This window comes from Astyanax mexicanus, chromosome 5 (genome assembly GCF_023375975.1).
Source record: "Astyanax mexicanus isolate ESR-SI-001 chromosome 5, AstMex3_surface, whole genome shotgun sequence".
In the NCBI taxonomy this organism is placed as follows: domain Eukaryota; kingdom Metazoa; phylum Chordata; class Actinopteri; order Characiformes; family Acestrorhamphidae; genus Astyanax; species Astyanax mexicanus.
Genome location: NC_064412.1, coordinates 15,402,332 through 15,415,354, shown reverse-complemented (window position 1 = coordinate 15,415,354; position 13,023 = coordinate 15,402,332). Strand labels below are relative to the sequence as shown.

General features: G+C 37.4%; 1 protein-coding gene across 1 annotated transcript; it reads right to left on the bottom strand.

Annotated features, from left to right (window-relative positions):
- Positions 1 to 271: 271 nt before the first annotated feature.
- On the bottom strand, positions 272 to 8,224 carry LOC103023460 (caveolin-2-like). Its single transcript, XM_022675715.2, has 3 exons — positions 7,710 to 8,224; positions 4,507 to 4,694; positions 272 to 3,084 (listed from the first exon to the last, which is right to left on the bottom strand). The coding sequence occupies exons 1-3, from the start codon at positions 7,911 to 7,913 to the stop codon at positions 2,934 to 2,936; spliced, it is 543 nt and encodes a 180-aa protein (XP_022531436.1). The 5' UTR covers positions 7,914 to 8,224; the 3' UTR covers positions 272 to 2,933.
- Positions 8,225 to 13,023: the final 4,799 nt, after the last annotated feature.

Genomic DNA, 13,023 nt, shown 5'->3' with positions numbered 1-13,023 from the left:
AAAATGTAAAACAATTATTTAAAGTGATGGGTAACATTCCTCTATATTTATAATAATGTGTATGAAATTTAAACAACTATTCTGTGAACACAAAAGGCATGTTACTTTGATATTAACCTGATTACTAAAAGCATCAAATGCCTAGGGTTATGCTATGAGGCATTGTTGCACACTGTCTTTAGCTTAGTGCTCTAAAAATCTGTCTGCAGGGGCAATGGCAGAAATTAGCTTTTTTGTACTGATGATAAAAACACAGAAATATACGTTGTACAAAAAAAAAAAAAGATTTCAGCATTTATATTATTATTAAACAGCTAGAACTATAGCTTTTATAAAAGGTCTTTTTATAAAATGCTCTGTCTTATTTTGCACCCCAAAAACCTCCAGTTTAGATTGAGATAGACAGGAAATAAAACACAGAAACCAATGTATTTTGTACAGCCTGGATTTAAAAGACAAAGCAGGAGATCCCACAGCTCACTGATTTTTATTATCATTAGGCAATAGCCACACTTTAATGTTATAATGATCCATATACATGTTAATGAGTTTTAAATTTGTTCTATGGAACTTTTAAACTTTCTCTTGAACTGAAGATTCTACGTAAGATTCTGGTCAAATCAAGTGAGTAGATGAATACATGGAGAGGTACACTGATATACAGTATATAGATGTTTCCATTTTATTCTCTCGTCTGTAAATCCTTCTGACATCCTTCAGCACCCTTTGATTCATGTGCAGAGTCTTCACACAGAAATGAATTTTAAGATTTATGTGCCTAATTATGAAAATTGAATTACAAGCTGGGAAACACGCAGTTATAAATAATCTGTTAGGGGTTTTGATTCGCTCAGTAACTGCAAAGCCATTTTGTCACCAGCCCGATTTTCCATTGGAGAAAAAATTATAATATTAATATTCAATGCAATGTCTTTCATTTCATCAAGTGCTGAAAGACACGGCAGGGAAATCAAATTTTCATGTCCTTAAGGTATTTATTGAGATGTTTTATTCAGTGTTATTTCTTTAGCTGTAATTGTTTTGCTTAACACACAAACATAAAGTAAATTTGATGATAAGTCTTAGCAAACACATTATGATAACACTTTTATTTAAACAGGTAGATTGAGTAGATATATTAATACACTCAGTAACACACAAATACAGCGTTCTACATGTTTACAGGTTTGGATTTATTGGGTTGGGAATAAGCAAGCATGCATTGTTTGAAAATTGAATAGGCACATATTATGCAAAACTTATTTTTTTGTGTGCTTTTGTATTTCCACTTGGGTCTCTACTGCTCATCTAAACACTACATGCACAAAAAAACATCCATCCTTTCTCTGTGAGCCAAAAACCTGCAAAGAACCACAGTGGCACCACCCCTCACTTATCAACCCTCATCAGAGCCCCACCCACTAGATCAGTTGAAGAAGATCCACCATTTCAGTCTGCTGGTTTTGCAAGCACCAGGCATCACCTGAGGGAGGGATCTGTACCCACTGTCTGGGGCAAGTCAGCAGATAAGGGAGATGTACATGTACGTAATTTCAAATAATGAGTTTTGTTCTTCTATTTTGCTTTCTATTTATTTTTTGGCATTCAGCACAAGCTAACACTAGCATGTAGTAAACCCTTTGCCCATTTGCTTAAATGTGACAAAGACCTTAAACGGTTTATTCTAAAATGGACTGAAAAAATAGAGCTGGTGAGATCTCTTAATGCGAGAGTCTTTTTGTGTAAAGAACTTCATGAACATGTTTTGTATAGCCCAAAGACCTTTTTTAACTTTAACTGCTATAATATGCCCCCTTAATGTGGAGGTTCTTTGCACTCATATCTCATTTACAAGCTTTTTAAAGAGTGTAAAAAATGTCAATTTTGCTGTTTTTAGCTGGGGTTTTTTTGCAGGTTTTAGATGGTATAAACTAGTCTTTTATAGTCAAGCTGGTCATCCAAACATTATCCTATGCTGAATGTTGATTTAGAACACAGTGTATGTTTTATTGTTTCAGGTAATGTCTGTTTATTCTGGTCAGCCAACGTTCTGATGGTGGTCATACAGTTCATCCAGCATAGTCACACTGGTCATGGTGGTCACCCTGCTTGGTGACATTGGACATTTTGGTCAACAACCATTGTCATGCTGGTCATTCTGGTTCCAAATGGTTCCAGCTTGGTGACATTGGTCATTTTGGTCAACAACCATTGTCATGCTGGTCATTTTGGTTCCAAATGGTTCCAGCTTGGTGACATTGGTCATTTTGGTCAACAACCATTGTCATGCTGGTCATTTTGGTTCCAATTGGTTCCAGCTTGGTGACATTGGTCATTTTGGTCAATAAACATTGTCATGCTGGTCATTTTGGTTCCAACTGGTTCCAGCTGGTAATGCAGATTGATCAGCAAGGTGGTGCTGGTCATCTGGTCAAGCAGTTTGGTAATGTTGGTTATGCTGGTCAACCAGCTTGGTAATGCAGGTCATACTGGTTGTTTAGCTCAGTCAGTTTGATCATGCGTATAGACTACATAAACAATCACATTTAAATAAACAGAAAAACAGCATAACTAGCTTGAACAACATGAGCTAACCTGGCTGATTTTATAGCACTTATAATTACAGCTATATAAAAATGTACAGGTTCTTAAACTCTGTTTTGTTAATTTCCTATTACATAAAGCACATCACCATGCTACATATGGCATGGGTTCTAGAATATTTTTGGCTGTCAAACAAATAAATCTAACATACTGACTACAAGCCAAATTACCCCACAATGTCTGTTTCCACTGTAAAATATATTTGAATATGTTGCTTGTGTGCTATTACAGTGCCCTGCAGCAGTGGAGATATTACAGAAACAGTGTGAATTATTAAAAGAGTTTGTGCTATTACTGAGGATTTGTATAAGTTCTTGTAACTACCAGAGTTAGTCCTTGGCCCAGCGGATATTTATGGCCCCGCAGCATCTTCCCAGACTGCTGAAGAAGGGGGAGATGGTGAGGTCCAGCACACTGGCCCATACAACCTTCACCCAGTGCATGTTTATCAGCAGCAGCTGCACACTGGGCATTATCAGCCTGTGAGGAGAGATCAGCTGCACATTACTGGACATTACTTTACATTATATTGCATTTAGCGGACATTTTTCTATCCAAAGCGCCTTATAAATAATGTTGTACATTTAGCAATAGAGGACGTAGAAGCCCAAAGCAAAAACATTTTTAACATGGCCTGAAGGAGGCTAAGGGAAATAGTGGGATAGAGGAGTGAAGGAGAAGGGGAAGAAGGAAATGAGGTTAGAAGTAGTTAGTTTGTTGGGTATGGTGAGGTATTAGGAGAGGGTTAGGGTTAGGGTTAGTTTTCCTGAAGATACCGAATGATGCTCCTGCTCTGGCAGTAACTTAGAAGACATCACATTATATGGGACAAAAATAAACATTTTCATAATTTCATAATCCACTTTTGTTGGTCCATTAAAACATAATTTTATATTGAAATACAATGCTAATGGGTTACTATCAAAATACTGTGCCTTTTTTAGCTTCAAAACTATCAAAAATGACAAAGATTTTTTATTCTTTTGACTAGTCATTATTTTCACGAAACATCATACTACACTGCAATAATATTTTCAAACTTTTAATTTTATTTTTATTAACAATTGAAGGATGTATAAATGTAGCAGCCATGATGAGTGTTGAATTGTTCATTGTTCATTATTAAATGATCCAGTACCAGTCAAAAGTTTGGACACCCCTCATTCTTTTATAAGATTTTTTGCATTGTAAATTTAAATTTTAAGACATTAAAGCTTTACAAAAAACACATGCAGAAATATTTTGTAATCAAACCAGAATATGTTTTATTCTTTAGATTATTCTAATGTAGCACTACATGTATCTTTGATCACAGATTTGTGCTGAACAGCTGCTGATGTTGCTGCTTTTCCTCCACGCTGTGAAGCTCCAGCTCATCCCACATCACCAGATCAGTTGATCAGGTTTAGATCAGGGGATTGTGGAGGACTCTTGTTGATTGTTGTTTATCATAAAATTACATATGTGTCTCTTAAATTAAATTAAATCAAGAAATACATTTAAAATATTGAATGAGAATATGTGTCCAAAATTTTGACTGGTACTGTATATTTAGATTTTGTGAAAAATATTGATATTCTATCAGGACTGGGTGGACAGCTGTGTGAAACGTGTGGTGACAATATGATTTACAGTTAAATGAATATTATTAATCATTAAACATTAAGCATTTGTCTTCAGTCCCTTAAAAAAATAAAACAGTTTGAAGTTTGAGATGTCACTGATGTTAAAGATCATTTTCTTAAAGGGGCGAAGTTATCCAAAGATGACAGGGTGGAGAGGGAATTACTGTACACGTTTAAATAGCTTGAACTTTTAAAGGAAATAAACTGTGGACACCACAGCCAGGTTATATTGATACTGACCACAATAATTAATTTTGACAAGCGTGATCCAACTCACCAGATGTGCAGACAGCTAAGCAAGGCAAACAGCATTCCTAACAGCAGAGCCACAGGGACCGCCAGCAGCAGAGAGATGAGCCGGTAGATCCACAGCCTGGACACCTCAAACAGAGCATGACTCCACAGCCACACCTTATCCAAGCTGCGCACTGAAGCAGGCTCTGCTATTACATCCTCAAAGTTCACCTGAGGGAACATACGGAAAACCAAAACTCAAACTACAGCTAACAAGCACTGAATCATATTTTACTATGCAGCAAAGAAACCAACTGTAATTCTTCTCTGCCATTATGGCAAAGAGCCAGTTTTAAAATCTTTATTATTGATTTTTAGGTAGAAACAATGGGTTAGTTATTGATACAAAACACTGTTTGTATCATATTTTAGTGTAGCTTTTACACTGTAAAGAATACTTGAGCATTTCTGTTACATTTTATGCAAGAGTTGACAAACCTTGTTTGTTGTCTTGTTGTTGATGGCTATAAGAGCAAGTTCTCATTTGCTGTGTGAATGAGTTTTACTTACCATAATGTCCGGGCTATAAGCTGCTACTTATTCACACACTTTGAACATTGCGGTTTATATAAAGAGTTTATTTTTTTAATGGTGGGTTTTAGTTTTATCAAAACATTGGAAATCTCAGCTTACGACAAATAAACAAAAGTGCTTTACTCACCCAAACAGTTTTAAATAAAACAAGCATGTAAATTATTCCCGGACTCATCAGGACAGCAAAGTATTTGCAGCCACTCAACATCAGCGTGAATTTTGCATTTGAAGTGGTGCTCCGAGCTAAGTGAAAAGCTTGGATGAAAAGCGGTGAGAAATAATTTACCAAAATCGTTTGCATGTATCTGCCAGCATGGCATGGCATGATAGCATGGAGCAGTGTTAAAATGGGGTTTGGAAAGGCTAGACTGCTGTGTGTTTTGCAGAGGAGATGTCTTGCAGAGGGGGAACCGGAGCCTAAGCGTAATATAGGCTAGGCTACTGGTAGCAAATTTGCTAATGTGACTTTTCCTGGTAGAGTGTATTCTTTAAATCAGCCATGTCGCAGCACTGTTTTTTGTGTACGTAGCCTATTTAAGTTTCTGTAAGATTTTTCTGTGTAAATATATAGCTGGGAAATTACGGTATGTGTACAAACTTATTGTCATATCCAACATTTCACTCACACAAACTGTGCAGGAATCCCCTCCCCCCCGGACTTAACTCATAGCAAAGTTCAATTAAATTATTGGAAAAGGTGAATTTAACTAATGTTAAGAAGTTATCTGTATTTTAAATTTGAATTGCTAAGTTGAAAGTTGTATTATGTAGTCAAATCAGTTTGCAGTGATTCCAAAGCCAAATCAGATATAAAGTCCTGAGTTAAAGTTAATAGTAAATCCAATTGAATTCAACTTAAAACTTTACGACAGCTTTTGAAGCTTTTTTTTTTTACTTTTTAAGCTGAAGACACTAATATTTTTTTTTTACAGTGTAACTCTGTTTTTTAAAAAACTCTAAAATGTAATATAGGAAAAATTGCCACATTTCTATTATCTGTTGTCTATTCATTGTGATATTTTACAACAATGTAAAGAATCACTGACAGATTCAAAATATGTAAAAATATATTTTTTTTGTGTCAAACAACAAAACTGTAGGTTTCGTATGAAAACTGTGGTATGGCAACTTTTGGGCCTGCATCTGATTGGAGCTTTAAACAGTGCTCTTCAAAGGTTAATTACTGTGTTACGGTAACGATAACAGAGACATCTCCATCATCACTGTAGTGAAATGTTCTTAATTTTCCTATGTTAAATTGGGTGAGTCAGAATATTCCAGTGTGTATTCCGGGCTGTGAAACTGTAATTACATGCTAATGAATTGACATTAACTGCTAACCAAAGTGCTTTGTAAGTGTAATGAAGCATTATTTAACAATCATGTGCATCAGGACTTTTCATTAAAGCTGAAGCATTCACTGGGCATTGGATAAACACTGTAGGTCAGGGGAGGACATTTAGTTCAAATCAAAATTCACTGTGGTGTAATGCAGAGGTTAAACAGGAGAAACCCAGTATGAGTGAGAGTGATAGGATTTAATTGGTTGAAATGATGGAGAACCCATAGCTCCTCCTGCGGTTTTGAGATATTGGCACAGGTTCAATTCCAGTGTTTTGGTATTAATGTGTGAATTTACAGCTATCTATCAGGCAGAAAATATCTATAGTTTTTTCCCATAGGAAAAAATAGGGTCAAATTTGTGCAACCTTTTTTTTTTATCTCGCACTGATACAGATACACTAGTAACATCAATCCAAAGCATACGCATTCACTAGGCATTGGATAAACTCTCATGTAGATCAGCAGAGGACATTAAGTTCCTATCAAAATGCACTTTGCTGAAATGCATTCTGAGGTTAAACAAGAGCAACACAGTTTGACTAAGAGGATTTAATGGGTTCAAATGAAGGAGACGTCCTGTGATACCGTTATGTAACTGAAGAGGGCAATACAACATCATCACCTGTTATAGTTTCTCTCACAAAGGCATTGCATTGTTTAAAACCCAACTAATCTATACACAGGGGTTGGACAATGAAACTGAAACACCTGTCATTTTAGTGTGGGAGGTTTCATGGCTAAATTGGAGCAGCCTGATGGCCAATCTTCATTAACTGCACATTATTGCACCAGTAAGAGCAGAGTGTGAAGGTTCAATTAGCAGGGTAAGAGCACAGTTTTACTCAAAATATTGCAATGCACACAACATTATGAGTGACATACCAGAGTCTAAAAGAGGACAAACTGTTGGTGCACGTCTTGCTGGAGCGTCTGTGACCAAGACAGCAAGTCTTTGTGATGTATCAAGAGCCACGGTATCCAGGGTAATTTCAGCATACCACCAAGAAGGACAAACCACATCCAACAGGATTAACTTTGGATGCAAGAGGAAGCTGTCTGAAAGGAATGTTCGGGTGCTAACCCAGATTGTATCCAAAAAACATAAAACCACGGCTGCCCAAATCACGGCAGAATTCAATGTGCACCTCAACTCTCCTGTTTCCACCAGAACTGTCCTTCAGGACAATAAATTATTCTGGTCTAAAACCAGGTGTTTCAGTTTCATTGTACAACCCCTGTATATATATATTTTTTCTATTTAGCTCATTCAAGCTGGTGCTCTAAACAAACAGCTGAATAAAGAATTACCTTAAGGCACTTGTTGACTCCCCTGGGGTCCCTATCCTCAATGAGCCCCTTCTTGCCGTTGTACAAGGAATCCTCCTTAGTTCGATCTCTAGTCTGCTCATCCACTGTGATTCCATGAAGATAATCAGGATGATGTTCATGCTGGTCCAGCAGGTCTAGGCTTATTTCCTCTGAAGCACTGCTGCTGTTCTCCATAGCGTTCATTACAGTCAGAAGCTCACTATGCACTATGGTACAGTTTGGTCTATAGATGAAGCAGGGGTGATCATGGAGAAAGGAGATAAGTCACTTGCACCAATGTGGGACATAGTAAAAGCATTACAGCACTCCATTTCCCTCCACTCCGCCAGCAATTAGGCCCACAGGCATCTTCCTCCCACCTCTCCAACAGATCCAGCACCCGCACCTCAGTGAGAATTACTTGCGGGTGAACAGCAATCCTTGACCCACTGTAGTACACTGGGAGTGACTGGAGAGAGACTGATTAGATCTGTGTAATCTTTGAAGGGTTCCAGTCCTCCAGGTCATTGAATTGGGCAGCAGCAGCAAGTCAATTACAAGAACAAGACAGTTTCCAGAACAATACAGAGCATTATATCGGGTCAAATCACCTTGATTTGCTACTCACAGAAGAGATCACAGTACGATCAGGATCAGCCAGTATTTAATACTGCAAAAAAGATAACCTACAAAATACACTGCCTGGCCAGAAAAAAAGGTAACACACTCTAATATACGTTGGGTATCAAATTCAAATTCAAATTGATTTGTCACATGCATAGTAATACACAGTATGACCTGCAGTGAAATGCTTGAAACAACAGTCTGCTCACACAATATTATTAAGCTAAATTTTTAAACTTAAACTACACGATTTAAAGTGCAAAAATTCAAATGTGCAAAATATCTAGGTAGAAAGACTAAGATTTACAATACAATACAAAAACCTGCAGTAAACAAAACACATTAACAACAGAGAGAGAGGATATGTTGTTTCGATAAGCTTCTGCAATGTCACAAGATTTATATCAATCCAGTGTTGCAATAATTTTTCAACAAGATCTTGCAGCATCATTGATGATGGTAGAGTCTGACCACTGCAAAAAGTGTTCTCCATCACATCCTAAAGATTCTCAATGAGGATAAGTTCTGGACTCTGTGGTGAACAATCCATGTGTGAAAATGATGATCTCATGCTCCCTGAATCACTCTTTCACAATTCCAGCCCCATGAATCCGGGCACTGTCATCTTGGAATATACCTGTGCCATCAGGAAAGAAAAAATCCATTGGTGAAATGACCTGCTCTATATTCAGTATATTCAGGTAGTCAGCTGACCTCATTCTTTCAGCACATACTGTTGCTGAACCTAGACCTGAAGACCAACTGCAGCATCAACACCACATCATTTACTTAGTTAAATACAGATGGTTTATTTTTTTTGGGAGGGGGCCAGGAAGTGTATAACATCACGTGTAGCACTGAGCTGAACAAAACACATTATTATGGTTGCCTTGCAAAGCATTACAATTATTTTAGTCTTAAATTACTAGTTTTCTTTTCTTTTTTTACATAGGAAAGACTAAATCAATAGCTGGTTGCTCTGGTTTTTGGGGCCATTTTCCTGTTGCATTCCTTCTACAGAGTTTCAGCTGATATAGAGACACTCTTGTGTCACAGACACATTGTCCTGTAGAATTATTTGATGCCCTTGGGAGTTCTTTTTCCCCTTGATGACTATAAGCTGTAAGCAACAATATAGAAACCACATGGACTACCACAGCAACCAGGTGGCGACAGCATAGCAACTGCCAGGAAGAGGGAACCACTTAAAGGTCTCATTCCAACATTTTTCCTTAATTTTAATGTCAAGTTGTGGTCTCTAGTATGAATGGATGCCATATGAGACATTTTTGTAAAGAAAAAAAAGGCTCTGGTGTTTCTGTATAACCCTGCTTTAGTTTACTGGATTAGTGGTCTCTGAAGAAGTGGTCTCTTGAGTTGTGCGACCTTGTCAAACCGTGCTTCCCTAGCGTATGTCTAAGGTCTCTGTTAAACGTGGAAACCTACAGTTACTTACACAAGATAGCTAACGTTAACTAGCTGGCGTAAACAGAGCTGTAAGCTTTTTAGTTGACGAGACAGTGTCAGCTCTGCTGCAGACCAGGTTCAGCTCTGTCTGTGGGTGGTTACGAGCCAAGGTGGGCGAGGCAATGAATACTAATTTACAAGCTGATGTAGACCCTTGTGTTTTTTCTGATCCAGTCGTATTTCTGAGCTTTTTTTTTTTTAGTTACTGCAAACAATGGAGGTTGAGGAAGAGCTTCACGTGCAGCATGCAAATACAACTCTATAGTATTTCACAAAGAACAAAAAAAAGTGGATTTTAGCAGAAGGACACCTTTAAGTAGTGTAACCATTGTTTGTTTTTTCAGGGAATGCCCTTTTCTATTTTATGTCATTTTTTTTTTTACTTTATGTAAGTTTTTGTTTTGAACTGAGCAATCACTTGTACAGTGTAGATGTGATTAGAAATGTGTGCTATATCAGATTGTTGTGTAGGACATTAGTTCCTCCCACACTGCTTATCACATTCAAGTTCAGTATCAAGTACTTGCAAACAAACCAAGTCTCCCTGAAGCTGCAGGAGTCTCCTGCATTTGGGTAGTGGCTCCCTGATGCCCGCGAGTCACATATAATCTCCTGGAATTCAGAACGAGTGCCCCAAACGCGCACACAGGCGACAGACTTTTTTTTCTCTAATCGCGTGTGGGAAGGAGAGAGAGAAAACAGAGAGGGTTCTGATTGGCCTGTTCTCTGCAAAGAGTCTGTGAGACAGCCAATCAGTTTTTAGTGTGGGCGGGCAGTGTTTTCCCCCCTTCCGGACGGGATTTGTTCAGTGAGTGAGAGAAAGCAGATCATGGTGGAGGCAATATTAATAATTATTGTAATATGTTATGAAATGTTTTTGATGTTTTCCATTTTTTTGCGATATTGTAACTGTCATTTTTTGTTAAAAAAAGGCTTTTTTCCAAAAAAAAAGAAAGGAAAGCAGAGGCCGGGCCTTCCAAAAAGAAAAAAGATAAAAATAATTTCACCTCTGAATACTCTAAATTTAATTTTAATTAATTTAATTAATTCACTTTCAATTAATTAAAAGTTGATTTCAGGGAGGTAGGGTAACCTCCCTGAAATCAACTTTTGCAACTTGGGATGTCTGTACTTGTGATATAATGGTCAATGAAATCACTAGATTGCAAATCACTATAAGTACTGGTAAAGGTGCAGAAACTGTTTAAAATGTGAGAAGAAAAGTCCAGCCACTAAAAGAGATGTCTGGACACACAAACGACAGTGTTGTATTTGTAGCTCTATGGCACTCCCTGTTGACCAGACACCAGAGTTCACCCTGTAAAACATCACTTAGAGCATATAATCACATACACAGAGCATATAATCACTATTTGCACCAAAGCAATTATGTTTTATGATCATGCTAATACAAGATCAGTTACCCAACAGGGATTAAACCTATTTGTTACCATATTTCTTTTTGAATGAAAAATTTCCATAAAAAATGCTGTGTAGTCTAGGATTAGTGTAAATCCCTGTCTAGGAAATTGTCCCCAACAATGGTTTTAATTTTGTCCATCTGACCAGTGGTGGGCTTAGGCTGTTTGAAGGTCAGGGGCGAAAAATAAAAAGAGCAACTACTGTACAACATCAGGCCCAAATGCTGTGATGTACAACATATTCCTAGAAGACTTAGACTTCCTAGAAGTCTTTTCCATTGGAAAAACACTCATTACAACACAACACAAATCTTTACATTTCTTGAGGGCACATTAACATTTTTTTACAAAAAGGGGCACCACAGCAGACCCTCCATATTTTTTTTCCCCCAGTCTCTTTTTCACCAGAAGGACACTTTAGCGAAGCTTATTCATCTATAAAGGCACTGGGGGAGACTACCAGTACATCTGAAGATATACTGTACATATTAAACATACATCTATCACTAACAGTCATTTGCACTACAGCTGAGGAAAATATAGTGTAAATGGTTGTCTGTTTGCTGTTGTCCTCGCTTGAGATTTTAACAATAGATGAAGCAGTGTGGAGATAACAAACAGTAAGACTGATGAAATGCATTAGGCAGTCGGAGTGCTGGAAGATGACTGATTGCCAGTCTGGTTTAAATAATGAGCTGCATAAAGAGAACTTTTTTTCCATATGCTGAACTTTTCTGGTCATCATTCAAAAAGATAGGAGACATTTTTTCCAAAGTAAAAAAGTCTGAAGATGTTTCATACTTTTAAAAAGTACTTTTTCTTCACTTTTTTCAATGTCAGCAAAACCACTCAATTTTCTCTATTGGGAGTGCAGAATGACGTAAAAGGTAGAGATGGATTTTTCTACAGTACAGTCAGAAACAGCAGGCCTACGTATTCCCACACAGACAGCATGGATTCTAACTGTTCTAGGTTCTGTTTGCACTATTCATAGCACTCTAAATCCCAGTCCAATAGTACTACAAAGCAAAACAACTCAACACAAGATGCAAAAAATGAGAGGAATAATTCAAATAAGATGCATCTCGAGACTCAGAAACAGGTCTTGTTGCTTTGATCAGCTGTAGATGATCAATTTGCTGACGAATTCCGCACAGATATGGACACAAATAAAGCCCAACAGTTTTGAAGGGGTGAGTCAATGGACGAAGCTGTGGAATTAAATTGGTGATGACTCACCAGGCTATACAAGTTTAATCAGTAGGAATCGAACAGGGGGGTATGTGCCAGGTGCAAGGTCTACTCCAGTGCCAGAAAGTCACGTTCAGTGCCAAGCCAATCAAACAGGACATTTATCAACAGGGCGATGAGCAATCAGAGCCAATATTACGGGTCATTGCTTCCTTTTCATCCACTCTAGAGGGAACTACATCAAAAGTGGCCGACAAGTGTGTTCCTGCAAACACATCTATGAATGATATTCATAAAAACTTGGAGGTAAGACAATTACAGCACAAAACAATACATAAATATGCAGCATGGTATTTAAATCATATTCATGAAGCTTTAGTAGTGACACTGGTGACAGACAATCAAAACTCCATGCTAATAAATAGAGATTAATGACCAATGATCTTCCTGTTTAGTGGCAACAGGAAAGAAACAAGCATTTCAGCACAAAGCTCCAAAGCAAAGTATTTTTTTTAGGTAAATATTTTACTGTACTAAACTTTAATATTGTTTAGACTACAATAGTTTTTTTTTATTATTATAATACTGGTAGTAGGTTTTTTTTTTGTGCT

What these genes read in the sequence shown, in the direction of transcription:
- LOC103023460 (XM_022675715.2), bottom strand. Translation starts at nt 7,913, where the DNA reads ATGAACGCTATGGAGAACAGCAGCAGTGCTTCAGAGGAAATAAGCCTA. An exon ending in GAGTCAACAAGTGCCTTAAG is followed by an intron (nt 4,695 to 7,709) that starts GTAATTCTTTAT and finishes ATGTTCCCTCAG; the next exon opens with GTGAACTTTGAGGATGTAAT. An exon ending in CTTAGCTGTCTGCACATCTG is followed by an intron (nt 3,085 to 4,506) that starts GTGAGTTGGATC and finishes CTCTCCTCACAG; the next exon opens with GCTGATAATGCCCAGTGTGC.